Source organism: Lissotriton vulgaris, chromosome 1_2 (assembly GCF_964263255.1).
Source record: "Lissotriton vulgaris chromosome 1_2, aLisVul1.2, whole genome shotgun sequence".
Taxonomy (NCBI): Eukaryota; Metazoa; Chordata; class Amphibia; order Caudata; family Salamandridae; genus Lissotriton; species Lissotriton vulgaris.
In genome coordinates, this window is record NC_141686.1 from 220,785,178 (window position 1) to 220,800,140 (window position 14,963).

The following is a 14,963-nucleotide window of genomic DNA, read 5'->3' on the forward strand; positions in this document are numbered from 1 at the left end:
GTGAGGAGGTACTCACAGAGAGCGTAGCCGCTGTCACCTGAATGATAGGAGCAGAGGGTGAGTGCCTGTGCTGTGGAGCATCATTATCACATTGTACTATTGTGTGGCATGTGTACTTCACCAAAGTCTTCCCTGGCCAGTCTTGTGTGAAAGCCACTGTGCCGGAATATGAAGGAGTCATGTGTGTTCCCCTGGTACTGTGCCACTATGTCCGTGATGATTGTCTTTGCATTGCAAACCATCTGGATGTTGAGGGAGTGGTAGGACTTGCGGTTACGATACATGTATTCCATTTGTGCTGGTGGGCAGATGTGGATGTGGGTACATTCAATGCATCCTATTATATCTGGGTATTGTGCTACATTGTAAAATTGCAGTTTGGTGTCATTCAAGTCCTGTTGGCTGGTGGGGAATGAGATGTAGTGGTGTAGGCGGGTCAGCATGGCCTCCAGGAAACTCCTTAGGCAGCGGGACATGGTGGGCTGGGATTTTCCCCCTGCCACAGTGACTATACCCTGGAAGCTTCCAGAGGCCAGTAGGTGCAGGCTGCACACTACCTGCACATGGGTGGGAACGGCATTGGTCCTCCTTATTGGGTGCTGCAGGAGGGGGTCTAGGTCCCGGATCAGCTTGATGATGATTGCTCCATTTAGCCGGTCCTTGGCGTAGATTTTCTCCCTGGTTTGGCCCAGTAGGGTGACCCGCTGATGGAATTTCCGCTCCTGGATACGTCGTCTGTTCCGTGCTGCTCGCTGTAGTCTTCGCCGCCTGACCACCATGTAGAGTCCTGGCATTGTGAGAGTCCTCAGGCTCCAGCTGCATGTCCTTAAGTGTGTTTGGTCAAGCCTGCACCTGTTGCTAGTTTGCTAGAGTTTATTTCAGATGTGATTTTTTTTTTTACTGGTTACCACGTGGTTTGGGTTCTCCTTAAATTGCGCGTCGCAAAATGCGATTTTTGGGGTTTTTCGCAATTTGCGATTTTTCATGAATTGTGATTGCGATTTATTTGCGATATCGCAGTTTTATTCGCCGAATCCATGGTTTCTCGCAATTACAGAATCGCTAATGGACTTCTTCCAGGATTCTGCGAATTTAAATTCGATATCGCAAAAAAATATTAGCGAATTCGCAATTTTTGGATTTCAACTTTCTTGAATTCCTTTTCATCAAATCGCGATCGCAATTGCTTTCTCGCAGCTATTGCGATCGCACTTTGGCTTCATGAATCTAGCTAATAGACTTTGCTTGTGATCACTTGCAATGGCTCAGGAACTATAATCATAAAGAAAAAATGGCATTGAGGTGAAAACCCAAGTCAGTGTGCCAGGCTATATATCATGCTAATTGCCCTACCCCCAGCCATGATGTTAATCATACTTTACTGTACTCCAGAGTGTCCTGTTCAATCTAGACATGAGTTATTCTGTGGACCTTGACTATTATAAATATTAAGATGATTCATTATTTTAAAAATTACACATTTTCACAGACATTGGTTGTAAGGTGTGTACATCTAAAAGTACCATATCAAAGTTGATGTATGTGCTGCATGTCTTCTTTCTTTTAGACAAACTGTATCCGACAAAGACATGATGCCCAGAAATGAAAGCACAGTGACCAAGTTCTTCTTTGTGGGATTCACCAATGATCCAGTGCTGGAAGTTCTGCTCTTTTTACTGTTTTTGTCAATCTACACCTTCACACTGCTGGGTAACTGCAGCATCATGGTCATTGTCTGGCTCAGCCCCCAGCTTCACACACCCATGTACTTTTTCCTCACCCAACTGGCTTTTTTGGATTTAGCTTTTTCATCTACTATCTCTCCCAAGATGCTGGCTGATCTTCTTACAGAGGAAAGGATGATCACATTTTATGGCTGCATTGCTCAGATTTTTTTCTTTTGTGCTTTTGCCAGCACAGAATCTTTCCTGTTGGCAGCGATGGCATTTGATCGCTATGTTGCAATATGCAACCCATTGACATATACAGTCATCATGAACAATGGTATGCTTTTGCGTTTAGTGGCAGGGTCATACATAGGTGGCTTTGTGCACTCTCTGATACATACAATCTGTCTTTATCGGTTATCTTTTTGTGGTCCTGATGTTATGAACCACTTTGTTTGTGATTTTCCTGTGCTCGTAAAGCTATCCTGCACTGACATCTTGATAAATGAATGGATCCGTTCTATATTTGCTTCCTTTGTAGTCTTGGGTTCCCTCCTTGTTATATTTGTCTCATACTCATACATTATCATCACCATCCTGAAGATTGGTAACACAGCAGGGAGACACCGGACTGCATCGACCTGCACCTCTCATTTGATCTGTGTGTTTCTTTTCTTTGGCAGTGGTTTCTTGATGGAAATACTTCCCAATTCAAGCTCTTCAGACGGGCAGAACAAAGTGGTTGCTGTATTCCCCACTGTCTTGATCCCTGCTTTAAACCCTCTTATATACAGCCTGAGAAACAATGAAGTGAAAGAAGCTGTAAGGAAGATATTGAGTTGGACATTTAAAACACAGTGATGGAGACTTTTGCAACCAGCAAGACCCGACAGAGAATTAAACTCCCTTTATGTAGACATTAAGACATTTCCTATATATTAACACAAGTCGTGTATGATCTGTGTTCAGGCTTGCCTGGGCCATCACTGTGCGTTGCCTGAATGTAAGTGGCCGAATACAAGGGATCTGAAATCCCTGATTCCTGATGGCATCTGGACACCTCTACAAAGCTATTATAGGACATAGTTCTGGGACTGGAGAATACCATTGTATGCCTGGTAATTCCATGTGTAAAATATGCATGTGTTCCTTGATACTGAAGGATATTTAACTGACATTTACTTCCTGCTTTACAGGAGTGTCCCATGCAGGTAGGAGAGGTGAGGTGGAATGGGGGTGACTTAAAAGACTACAAGGGAAAATAAAATAAATAATCAATTTTAGCTCATTACGTCTGTCGAGTTCCTACCACCCGCCCCAACACGCTTACCTGCTCTGAGCAGTAATACGATGTCAACTGGGGTAGTGCTGGTCATTAGTGGTAGAGGAAATAGGCAGATAGCTATCGATTGCTTTGACAGGTTCAGGCATGGATAGCAGCATTTTCAGTGGTGCTGGAGAGGGAGCACAAGACGAAGCAGTGCCTCTTCCCACAGCCTCTACCCTTTCAGCGACTGTTTTGCCAGGTATGGATCCACACATGTTAAATTTGGGTCTGGTTCTCTTTGATTCAGTAATATAAGGTACAGGAGCACTGACTTGGGTAAACTGCTTTAGATGACCTCTTTAAATTGTCATGGTATTATACATTAGACGATTTCCCCGAATTTGGGTCTACAAAGACTCTAACAGTTGGAGCAAGTATCAAGATTTTTGTGAACAATACACCATATATTTAACTGATTGGAACTATTTAAATAATGCAATGTTTTAGAAGCTGTAAGATAATTGTTGATAGAAACAAGATATTGACCTTGATGTAAGAAATTCACCCATACATTTTCATGTAGAGGAGACTGAAGGTTTTCTTTTGTTGAACTCACTGCCTGTCTAAATTCCCATTAGTCATATCCCTTGTTCCAGCCCACTCCCACCCCATGTCAAGGATGTGCATTACCGAAAATATGTTTGCACCACATTACACCTTTTTGTATCAGGTTAAAGGTTGACGGAGGGATTTAACACATTCCTGCTTATCTGTTCCTATGACAAATGACATAGACTAACTTAATGGTGATTTTTGACTTCGGACATAAGAAATATAAATGAGGGGCCCGATTCACAGAATGAATTTAAGACTCAATCCTAAACTTACAACTATTTTGGTATTCACAGAATGCACATACTACTTTTGGTATTCACAGAAGGTAGGATTTTGTCTTAAGTTAGTCTTAACACAGACTTAAGACAAACTTAAGACGGACTTAAGACAGACTTAAGACAAAATCCTAACTTCTGTGAATGCCAAACGTAGTAAGTGCATTCTGTGAATGCCAAAAGCAGTAAGTGCATTCTGTGAATGCCAAAAGCAGTAAGTGCATTCTGTGAATACCAAAATAGTAGTAAATTTAGGATTGAGTCTTAAGTTCATTCTGTGAATCGGGCCCATATTTGGGTGCTCTGTGCTCAGTTATTAAATGCCAGCGTCACTCTGTTGTGATTTTTGCCTTGAGATACCAGGAAAGAACCGAGGGTAATACATGTATTGATACTGTGTAGTCTGGATCTATTCCTGCACTAACTAGTCAAAGTGGAGAAACCTGCTCAAAAATTAATATGTATGAAGTCAACTAAGCTGCTTCTTCATACAGCAGCAGGGTTTGATTTTACCATAGTCCCTCTAGCTATAGTATTAAAGAAGCTGAATCAACCGGTTCCTTTGGATTTTCAGTTCACAAACAGAATTACGTTTAGTTTACATTGTTGGACTGTGTCTGTGTGGTTTTGTGTTTATTTGAAAGCGGCCTCAAGGGCCTATAAGCATTGCATTTTAACAACCATGTGGGTAGGGTTCTGCTTTTTAAAGTAGTGCACAAACTGTGCTTTTGCCAAGCTTATGTAGAACCTGTCCAATGAACTGTGCCTTCAGGTTCTTTTCATATTTCCATATTTTGGCAAAGAACAAACATTTGAAGCTCTGCCCACTCTCTGCCCGTATTTATTGTTCGCTTAGGTCCAAAATGCTGCCTTCTGATTGGTTTTAAGTTTGTTAGTCCCTCCTAATGACGGCCATGTCCTAATTTGTATCCTTCCATGTATACTGGCCCCTTTACTCCAAGCACTATTTTCTTCTTGTGCCTCCTCCCCCTCCTGCAGTCCGTGACTTCTCGCCCCCCACTCCCATTCATGCATTCTTGCCCAGGAGCACTCCTATTTCCTATGCAATAGGTCTTGTGTAAATGCGATTCCTATTGCATTGCAAATGTTTGTTATTGCCATGAGAGCTCCTTTTGTTCGCTTGACACGTTTCATCCTTTTTCTTCAGATTGTTGGGCTTCTGTCCTTACTACACTTGCTGCTAGCTCTGCCCCGGAAATGACAGCAGTCTTATTGCTAATGCCCACATGCATCAAGGGTTTTTGCATTCGCAAAAGGTGCGAATCGCAAAATTCGGCCGTTTGCGAAATCATTTTTGCGATTTCTTAAATGCAATGCATGCTTTTAAAAAAATTGGGAATTTGCAAATTAGAAGTGGTAAATTACCATGAAGTTCACCTTCATGGTAATTTTAGAAAACTTTCAAAAATGCACTAAAGTGCATTTTTGAAAGTTTCATTTTAAACACACACATGCCCTTAGGGCATGTGTGTGTGAAAAAAGCACTTTCAGGTACATGTCAGGGGTGCAGGTGGGAGTCCTTTGGACCCCCCCTGCACCCTTGAAATTGCATTCTCATTTCGCGATTCCTTAATTGCGAATCGCAAAATGAGAATGCCTTCCAATTCATTCCTATGGGCCTCTAGGCCCATAGGAATCAATGTAAAGGGATTCCTTATTTGCGATTCGCAAAATTGGGAATCGCAAATAAGGAAATATAAGGAATCGCAAATAAAAATGCGAATTTTTAATGCATAGGTATTTGCGATTTCTAAATAGCGATTCCTTAATTTTCGCAATTTAGGAATCGCAAATACCAACAATGATGCATATGGCCGTTAGTGTTTTTGGGTGGCTGGTCCGTCGTGTGGCAACATGGCAGCTGCCTGTGTCTCTACTGACAAAAGGATATCTAAGAGTGGAAGCCCGCTGGTTTGGGCCGATTTCTCCTGTGAGCATTAGGAGATCATGAAGGCGTCCTTTGCTGACTTGACACTGGAGGGGCGAAGCAACATCCTCTGCACCGTGCAGGGTTGCAGGAAAGTGCTGTCTAACCCGCCGGCACTCAATATGCATCTTGTTAAGAGTCACAGTTTTCAGGTGTGTTATCTCCATCTGATTACTAGTTTGTGTTTATCGTCTCAATATTCTCCAATTCTGCCTTCCTCTTACTACATCTTTCTATCTCACCTATGTCCTGACCAATCCAGGCCATGCCTTCCACCCTGCTACACTAAGCCCGTCCTCTTAACCCTCATTATGGCCCGGAGGTGGAGGCCTGCGCGAGTCCTGCATGGACGAGCTGCCAGCCCAGGTTTCTGAGGTGTCCCCATAAACCACCTTCTTCAACTGTTTTAATAGCCATTAATGATCTCTTCTCCCTTAATTTGTGTGACTCTTCGTCTATGGACCGCTTTCAGTCAGTTATACGTTTACACTCCTCGCTTCACTTCTTCCAAATAAAGAAAGCAACATTGTTTACCGCAGCAGCAGGCAATTTAAAATCCTCTATATAATGCTTTTACTTTAAATAAATTAACACTAAAACCAAAATACGGAAAACCTGGGTTATCCCTCAGAAGTCTTTCCACTTAAATACATTTCCTGTGCTAATTGTCTTTTTATGTGTGACCATTGTTAGAGAATTACATTTTTAATGTTAAGACGTCCACATGCAAGTGGTGTTTGGTTTTCTCCAGACACTCGAATCTGAATTCTATAGTGCCACATTGAGACTTACGCTTGCTAAGCAACAATTTCACGCCCTTCCTTCCTCAAGAAACCCCCTGTAATTCTATACCACAGTGTACCATCCAATCCACCACCATACTACAGCTTCTAAGTTAAGAATCCGACAATTAGTCCCCTGCTACAATGGTGTGAATCCTTTCCCCTAAAGTATTGTTCAAATATTGGACATAGTGCAAAGCAGGCCCAGGGTTCACACTGGGTGCCTGTGCAAATTGCCAATATTCCAGCAAGGTTTTACAGGTTGTGCCAGATTTCTAATGTACTTCATGAATATTTACTGTCAGGCTTTCCATGGGCTATATATGTCCCAATCCGATATGCCAGTAAGCGAGGGAACGTGTCTCTTTTCTCCCACTGTGCAACAGTAGTCCGTTTTGCATGCACAAGGATCGCCAGATTATTGTCCTGTCTACCTGTTTGAGGCCAATACTTGCAATCCCAGCATCATCATTCATTGATCTTTGTCCAGGTGTTGTACCGCCATCTGCCTAGTTGCCGGTAATGCTTTCCTACAGAATGTGCAGAGTCTGAGACAACCTTCACTATACCTACAATATATCACGATCTGATTGCATTCTCTCCTCCAATTGTGGGGAGGGAGGGATTTGGGATGTTATAGACCTTCGAATTATATAATGTAACATTGCCATGGTGTAATACCAATCACAGAGTATCTTATAATGAACCTCTTCATTCTTCACACAAAGAGCTCTTTTGCATAGCAAGCCATAGAGTCTCCCAGTTTTTTTTTAGGTGTAATCCCTCACAAAAAAATTGACTCCCGTTGCGTCATACTGAGCCTATGGCCGGGATGCCTTTCACCCCCTCCCAACACAATCCCCAAGGATGGGAAGACGGATGCAGTTCTGAACTTTTGGAAGGCGGGAGGGAGTTACCCTCCCGGCCGTATTTATTAAAATATGAAACAAAATTAAAACATTAAAATAACAGTTTCATATCATGTACAATTTTTCATTTATACATTACGTTGCAGTCACGTTTATTGGCTAACTTTAACAACTCTCTAATACAAAGGTTCTCCTAGCCGAGTCTAAACATCCTGCAAATGCATACTGTCTAAATAAAAATTGTACATCCTAACATTACAGGCCAACGGCAAGGTCGTAACCGGTGTCAGATCCCTACTACCAGAACTCCCCCCTCACGTGTGAGGGGCGGGCGCACAGAGGACTGTACCTCTGTGCCAACTTCCAATTTCCCTTGTCTTAGCGGGGGCCCCTTATTTAACTCGACTCCATCTTAATGGTCGTCCGAGGACTCGTGTGAGGTGTCTAGAAGGTAGCGTGGACGGCCCTCCCACCCCACACTGTTCATCACATCCGCCGTCGCGGATATCCTGGCCCCGGGAAATTCCTAGGAGGGGCATCGAGCCGCCTCCTCCCCTGGGAGGGGCCTATGACCGCCTTCCCTTCGGCGACCCCATACTTAGTGGGTGCCGCCTCCCCGTGTGAGGGGCCAATGGCCGCCTCCCCCCGGGCGCTCCCATCCATAATGGGTGGCGCCCCTCCTCTAGGGATCTTGAAATTACTGCTCACCGATCATGACCTTACCGCCCGACCAAAATAAATACGACGTTTTTGAACCTAATGAAGAGAGCGGTAAAGCGATTAAACTGAACATTGTAATATTCATCATGAAACACATTTTCCAATTAGACTGTGATACTCCGCTCAACTGCGTGAGAAAACATGTTTATGAAGCAAATCATTTTATTGCAGTTCAAACATTGACATCTTTATTACGCATGAAAAAACCTGGAGAAAAAGATATTATCCCAGCAAATCAACTTCATTGCACTACTAATCGTTGCCATAAGGGGCTGGTGGGTGGGTCAAAATTGCTCCTTGTTCCGTCGAGGGCTCACGTGCAACGAGAGGGTGCAGCTTCCAAGCACAGGAACAAGAGGACGCTTCTTTGGATTGTTGCTCCTTTTATTCCTCTTCGGGAGGGCGTGTACCCTCCTCTGGTATGCCTACGGGACGTGGCCAACGGTGTAGGTGTCTAGGACAACCCCACTTGGGCGGGAAAAGGCACGCCCCGGCTACGCCGCTTCGGGCATACCAGCCGAGACACGCCCCCGCCCAAAATGGTTTCCCGGGGGGATCCGGGCCCCCTACCATACGTTCGGGGGGACCCAGTGGTCGCCCCTTTCCATATGGCCGGGATGCCTTTCACTCCCTCCCAACACAATCCCCAAGGATGGGAAGACGGATGCAGTTCTGAACTTTTGGAAGGCGGGAGGGAGTTACCCTCCCAGCCGTATTTATTAAAATATGAAACAAAATTAAAACATTAAAATAACAGTTTCATATCATGTACAATTTTTCATTTATACATTACGTTGCAGTCACGTTTATTGACTAACCTTAACAAATCTCTAATACAAAGGTTCTCCTAGCCGAGTCTAAACATCCTGCAAATGCATACTTTCTAAATAAAAATTGTACATCCTAACATTACGGGCCAACGGCAAGGTCGTAACCGGTGTCAGATCCCTACTACCAGAACTCCCCCCAACGTGTACCTCTGTGCCAACTTCCAATTTCCCTTGTCTTAGCGGGGGCCCCTTATTTAACTCGACTCCATCTTAATGGTCGTCCGAGGCCTCGTGTGAGGTGTCTAGAAGGTAGCGTGGACCGCCCTCCCACCCCACACTGTTCATCACATCCGCCGTCGCGGATATCCTGGCCCCGGGAAATTCCTAGGAGGGGCATCGAGCCGCCTCCTCCCCTGGGAGGGGCCTATGACCGCCTTCCCTTCGGCGACCCCATACTTAGTGGGTGCCGCCTCCCCGTGTGAGGGGCCAATGGCCGCCCCCCCCGGGCGCTCCCATCCATAATGGGTGGCGCCCCTCCTCTAGGGATCTTGAAATTACTGCTCACCGATCATGACCTTACCGCCACAGGCCGGATAGTTGACCGGCTATCCGGACCCCCCACACTTCTACTAAAGGTCATGATTACACAAACCCCTTAACCATGCTATGAAGTCTCCTATGAGTAAGACATTCCACTCCCGGGACAAATGAACCCCATCTTCGAGATACATATTATCCCCCCGAATACAACCATGCGGAATACAGTGCAACTGTTCTGAACGAAACAATCTACCCAGCTTGTTATTGACTTTCTTTACTGAATGATTCAAAGTTGACACAGATAGGGCCCCCCGCCACACCTTCCTTGGAATCATGTGTGACCATGCTATCGTGCACCCCGGAACCCTCTTTGCCAGCCAGCTAACAGTGGATAGAACCCGCTCGAGGAGTACTCGCCGACCGAGCGCCACCAAATCATTACCTCCCAGATGCACTATGATTATAGACGGCGGTGACCTTGTCCGCCCTAACAGTCCCTCGACAAAACATTGAAACTGGTCAATACAGAGCCCGCCCCTTTCGTGGAAGGTCACCCTGTACCCGTATTCCCCAGCTGCGTGAATCATGTCACCTGCTTTGAATACGTCCGCGGCACGTCTCACGTATGAGTGGCCCACGACCCACACCACTCTTTCCTCAGCCGGTGGTCTTTGACCGCTGATTCCCAGGTGTCGGGTTGACTGCACAGTCCGCCCCGCCTCGCAAGCTCGCGAAACTGTAAACCAAACAAAAGACAAGAAGCATGAGTGCATGACATTAGCTTCACAAGATGTGCAACCGCATATACCTTTTATAACAGTTCGAGGACCATCGCCCCAACTTTTTCATCATATCCACACTCTGACCCCTGGCTGTAGCTTCTGTAGCAGCCCCTATCCTGAAGGAATGGGTCCCAAAATCGCTCGGGTCCAAGCCTGCTGCCGTGATTTCCAAAGTTAACACCCGCTGAAACTGAAACCTTGTCAGTGGGGTGGCGTCAGTGTGTCTCAGCAAGCTTCCCCCCCATGCTACCGCCCTTTGCGCCAGATATTCCTCAACGCACTGCACGGGCACATGGGGGACCCTCGCATGCGCTGGACCACAATACTGTCCCCCATCGCACCCTGATCGGTCTTAGACCGGGCGATTGTGATTACCATTGAATCACCCTTGATCTGGACGTGCTCCCGACACAGGCCTCCCCCCACATCCTTCTTATTTCTTGCCACCAGCTCGCTCACCCGCATAGCCCCATGGAATGCTAATGCGAAAGCGGCCCGGAATAGCACTGCTTCGGACTGGGAGGAACATGTCACGGGGAGCACCGACATCAACAGGGACAATCTTTCTAACCCAATCGGGCGCCTCTCGTCTACTCTATGACCCTCGAGGCGTTGCCACCCTCGCAGCGCCTTCTTTACCAAAAAGGACGATGTAGGGTCCTTGATGCCATACGCCTGCGCCATGAATGCAATGGCGGCCCGGTGCCTATTGGCCGTTGCTGCTGATCGGCCTTCCTTGTGGAGTGCTACAAAAACTTCAGTACATACTCCTCCTGCCCCCACTTATCCCCTCTTGCTGGGCCCAAAAATGCACAATAGGAACGAAACGCTCCTTCGTACGCCTTCCATGTCCTTGGGGCTAAGCTGGCTCCCACGAGGTCCTGTAATCCGGGGCACCGAGTGACCAGAGAGCTTCGGGAAATGGTGCCGCCACTAGATCCGCGGAAGGTAGATAACCCCTGAAGGCCTGCATGTGGGAACGAGAGAGTGCATCAGCCGCCTGGTTCAGTACACCCGGCACGTGCCTCGCCCTAAACTGCACGTTCAGTCTCATGCACAGTAGTACAATTTCCTTTAATAATCTCAAAATCCACTTGCAGCGTGCTGCCTGGTTATTTATGCATTCAACCACGGTCATATTATCGGACCAAAACACCACTGAGCGATCCCGGAAATCGTGCGGCCATGACTTCAGGGCCACCAAAATGGGGAACAACTCAAGAAACCCAATGTTACCTGTTAACCCACTGGTGTGCCACCACATCGGCCATGTTTGCGCCGACCATCGATTACCAAAGATGGCGCCGAATCCTACGCTCCCTGCCGAGTCGGTCCACAAACCCAGCTCGTCCGAGGATGCTGGTGGTTTGCTCCATACCACTCGACCGTTGAAATCCGCCAGAAATGCCAACCATATGCGCATATCCTGGCGAACCTCTGCAGACAGTCTTGTGCGGTGGTGTCCTTCTTTGAGACCGACCATGGCTTGTGCAATAGAGCGGGAAAAGGGGCGGGCCATTGGTATCACTCTGAGGGCAAAGTTAAGCTGGCCCACCGCTTGCTGCAACTGATGTAGAATCACCTTTTCTTTGCTAATGCACAATTCTAGTGAGGCCCTAAATTTCATTACTTTGTCCCTGGGCAAACGGAAGCATCCCTCCACTGAATCGAGCTCAATTCCAAGAAACTCGAGTGAAGTAGATGGCCCCACCGTTTTCCCCGGTGCCAATGGCATGCCGAATCGTTTCATGAGATTGCAAAATTCCAGTAAAGCCTGTGCACATTCCGTGTCACCGGCTGGCCCCAAGAACAAAAAATCATCTAGGTAGTGCATCACCTGTGTATAGCCCGTAGCTCTGGTGAACGCCCATTGCAGAAAACAGCTGAATTTCTCAAAATAAGCACAAGAGATGGAGCAACCCATAGGCATACATCTATCCATGTAATAGCGTCCTTGAAACACAAAACCTAACAGACGCTGATCCTGCGGGTGTACCGGGAGCAACGGGAATGCTGATTCAATATCCGATTTAGCCATCAGCGCTCCGGGCCCCAGGCGATTCAACATGGCGACGGCCTCATCAAAGGATGCGTACCGCACCGAACAGACTCCTGGATCAATCGCATCGTTTACCGAAAGACCCCTAGGAGCCGACAAGTTATGAATTAACCTAAACTCACCTGGGTCCTTCTTGGGGACTGCTCCCAACGGTGAACAGATGAAATTAGGAACTGGCGGGTGCCTATAGGGGCCGGCGACCCTGCCCCGGGCCACTTCCTTCGCAATCTTGCTTTCTACCACCACCGGGTGCTGCTGAACGGACAGTTGATTTCTACACAGTGAGTCCCCCCGAAAATCCCCCGCCGGGATGTGGAAACCATACGAGAAGCCGTCCCGTAACACCCCAGCGGAGACATGATCAGGGTATTCGTTTAGCCATGGGATCATTGCCATGATATCTACGGGGGTAGGTAGTGGTACCCCTTGGCCGATATTAGACCTGTTTGGCACCTCCTCTACCCCCGGTATCCCCATTCTTGGCTCTGCACGAACTCTCAGGGTGTGAAGAGTGTCCGCATCCCGCACACTCATGCCTGAACTTACATGTCCCCTGTGGCCTCGTGCACCTGCCTCTGTTAAAATTCCAGCAAACCCCTTTCCTACCCCCATTCCCACCACTCCTGGGTTGGTGATCACCAGCGGGGCTTGCTCGAAAGGGCGCCGCCGATTGATGGCGGGAAGGCGCCGACCCATACTCGCCGAGCGATGACGACTTCGTTGTGCCCGGCAAGAGCTGCTTCTGCCAAGAGACGGAGTCGAGACAGTCCCACGTCAGAGACGAATCGTGCTCCTTGGCCTTACGAAACCTACTATCATAACCCCTCCATTGATCGCCCTCATATGTCTCATAGAAATCCATTATGCGTGTCTGATAACAGGCCAATTCACTCAAAATCTCTGGCTTACGTTCACCCATAATAGCAGTAAACATCCCAAAGGCCTTGGCCCAATTAGAGATCGTCTCATCCACCCTGAAGCCCGCCATTTTTGCGCGCCACACACTCGGATGCAACAAATCCTTCTGAGCCTTAACATACTCAATTTCGTGATGGTCAGTCAGGAGGGAAGACATATTTACATATTTATCAGCCCAAATCATTTCCTTCGTGGCCAGTGGAATATGCTGAACTACTTTTTCCCTCCTTGAGGGCAAAGACCCCCCATTTGCCATTGGCAATGGCTGCTTACCAGACTCCATAGCTGGTCCCGCTGATTTTCCACCGCCAGCCGCTGGTTCTTCCGAGGGAACCTGTGAGGGGACAAGAGGGAGATTCGCCTTCGCAGCATCTCGCGATTGCCGCAACTGCTTCATTAGCAACCTAGCCTCTTTGGCTGTGTCTCCGGGTGCCGGCGCACCCTCGGTATTCTTTCCAAGCCATGCGGCCAACTGGGCGGCCAACTCCGGAGGCATTTCCTCCTCACTGGTAGGCGTAACTACAACCGGAATCGGTTGGCCCGGATCCGGGATCGGTACCTGGGCCTCGACCGGACTAACTGGGCTTGCCGGGGGTGACTCGGGAACTGGGGCATCCCCCCCTGCCGCCCTATTCCTGGCCCTTTTACCTCTCCCTGCGGGGACTACTCCCGGCAATGCTGGTCCGATGACCTTCTTTGGTCTGCCCGTATTGTTCATTGCCGCCATCTGCTTCTTCATGCTCGCCATATCTTTCATCAGCATGCGGAGCATCTGCTCCGTCCCTGCCTTCTTTCCGACCTTCTTGCCAGGCATCGTTGTCGGATACTCGACCCTTGCTGCTTAGCTGCTCAACAAGGTCCTGGATCCGGAGGTCCGAAATGAAGAGAAGGCTCCTGGAAGAGAAACACAAAAATTACAAGTTCTCAAAATTGCTCCTTGTTCCGTCGAGGGCTCACGTGCAACCAGAGGGTGCAGCTTCCAAGCACAGGAACAAGAGGACGCTTCTTTGGATTGTTGCTCCTTTTATTCCTCTTCGGGAGGGCATGTACCCTCCTCTGGTACGCCTACGGGGCGTGGCCAACGGTGTAGGTGTCTAGGACAACCCCTCTTGGGCGGGAAAAGGCGCGCCCCGGCTAGGCCGCTTCGGGCATACCAGCCGAGACACGCCCCCCGCCCAAAATGGTTTCCCGGGGGGATCCGGGCCCCCTACCATACGTTCGGGGGGACCGAGTGGTCGCCCCTTTCCAGTCTGTCAGGAGGTATGGACTGCAAGGTATGCATGTAGTTTGGAGGTTATCCATCTCATAGGCATGGTGGACAACAGGGTTCTCTCCAAAAATGCCCTCTCTCTAATGGCTGACACACTTATTGTCAGACAAATATTCCAATTTCCAAGTTAGACATAATGTAGAGGGGAACATCCTTTACAACGCGGACTTGCGCTGGAGGCCGCTACAGGACAAGGAATAATTTAATTTACTATCCAACATCTTCCCTACTGTACATAGGCTGGTGTTGGAATAGTAAATTAAAAAAATCCTAAGTCCACACCCCTACAACGCAAGTCGTGGTAACGACTTGCGTTGTAAAAAACGCGTTGTAACGGTACACGTGGTAAAACCATGCGTCGTAACGTCGTACATCCTAATGTAGATGTTAAGATTTGGCTAGTCTTTAAGTCCATCTTCTACAGACAAAAAGACTTGACAGTGCCATTTCTGAACGTCTCAGAAATCACACTACCCCCATA

At 47.6% G+C, this 14,963-nt stretch overlaps 1 protein-coding gene across 1 annotated transcript; it reads left to right on the forward strand.

Moving 5' to 3' along the window:
* Nucleotides 1-1,589: 1,589 nt before the first annotated feature.
* LOC147735061 (olfactory receptor 5I1-like) lies at nt 1,590-2,528 on the forward strand. Its single transcript, XM_086952588.1, has one exon. The coding sequence runs from the start codon at nt 1,590-1,592 to the stop codon at nt 2,526-2,528; it is 939 nt and encodes a 312-aa protein (XP_086808714.1).
* Nucleotides 2,529-14,963: the final 12,435 nt, after the last annotated feature.

Excerpts from the sequence above, each read along its gene's own strand:
- LOC147735061 (XM_086952588.1), top strand. The coding sequence starts at position 1,590 with ATGATGCCCAGAAATGAAAGCACAGTGACCAAGTTCTTCTTTGTGGGA.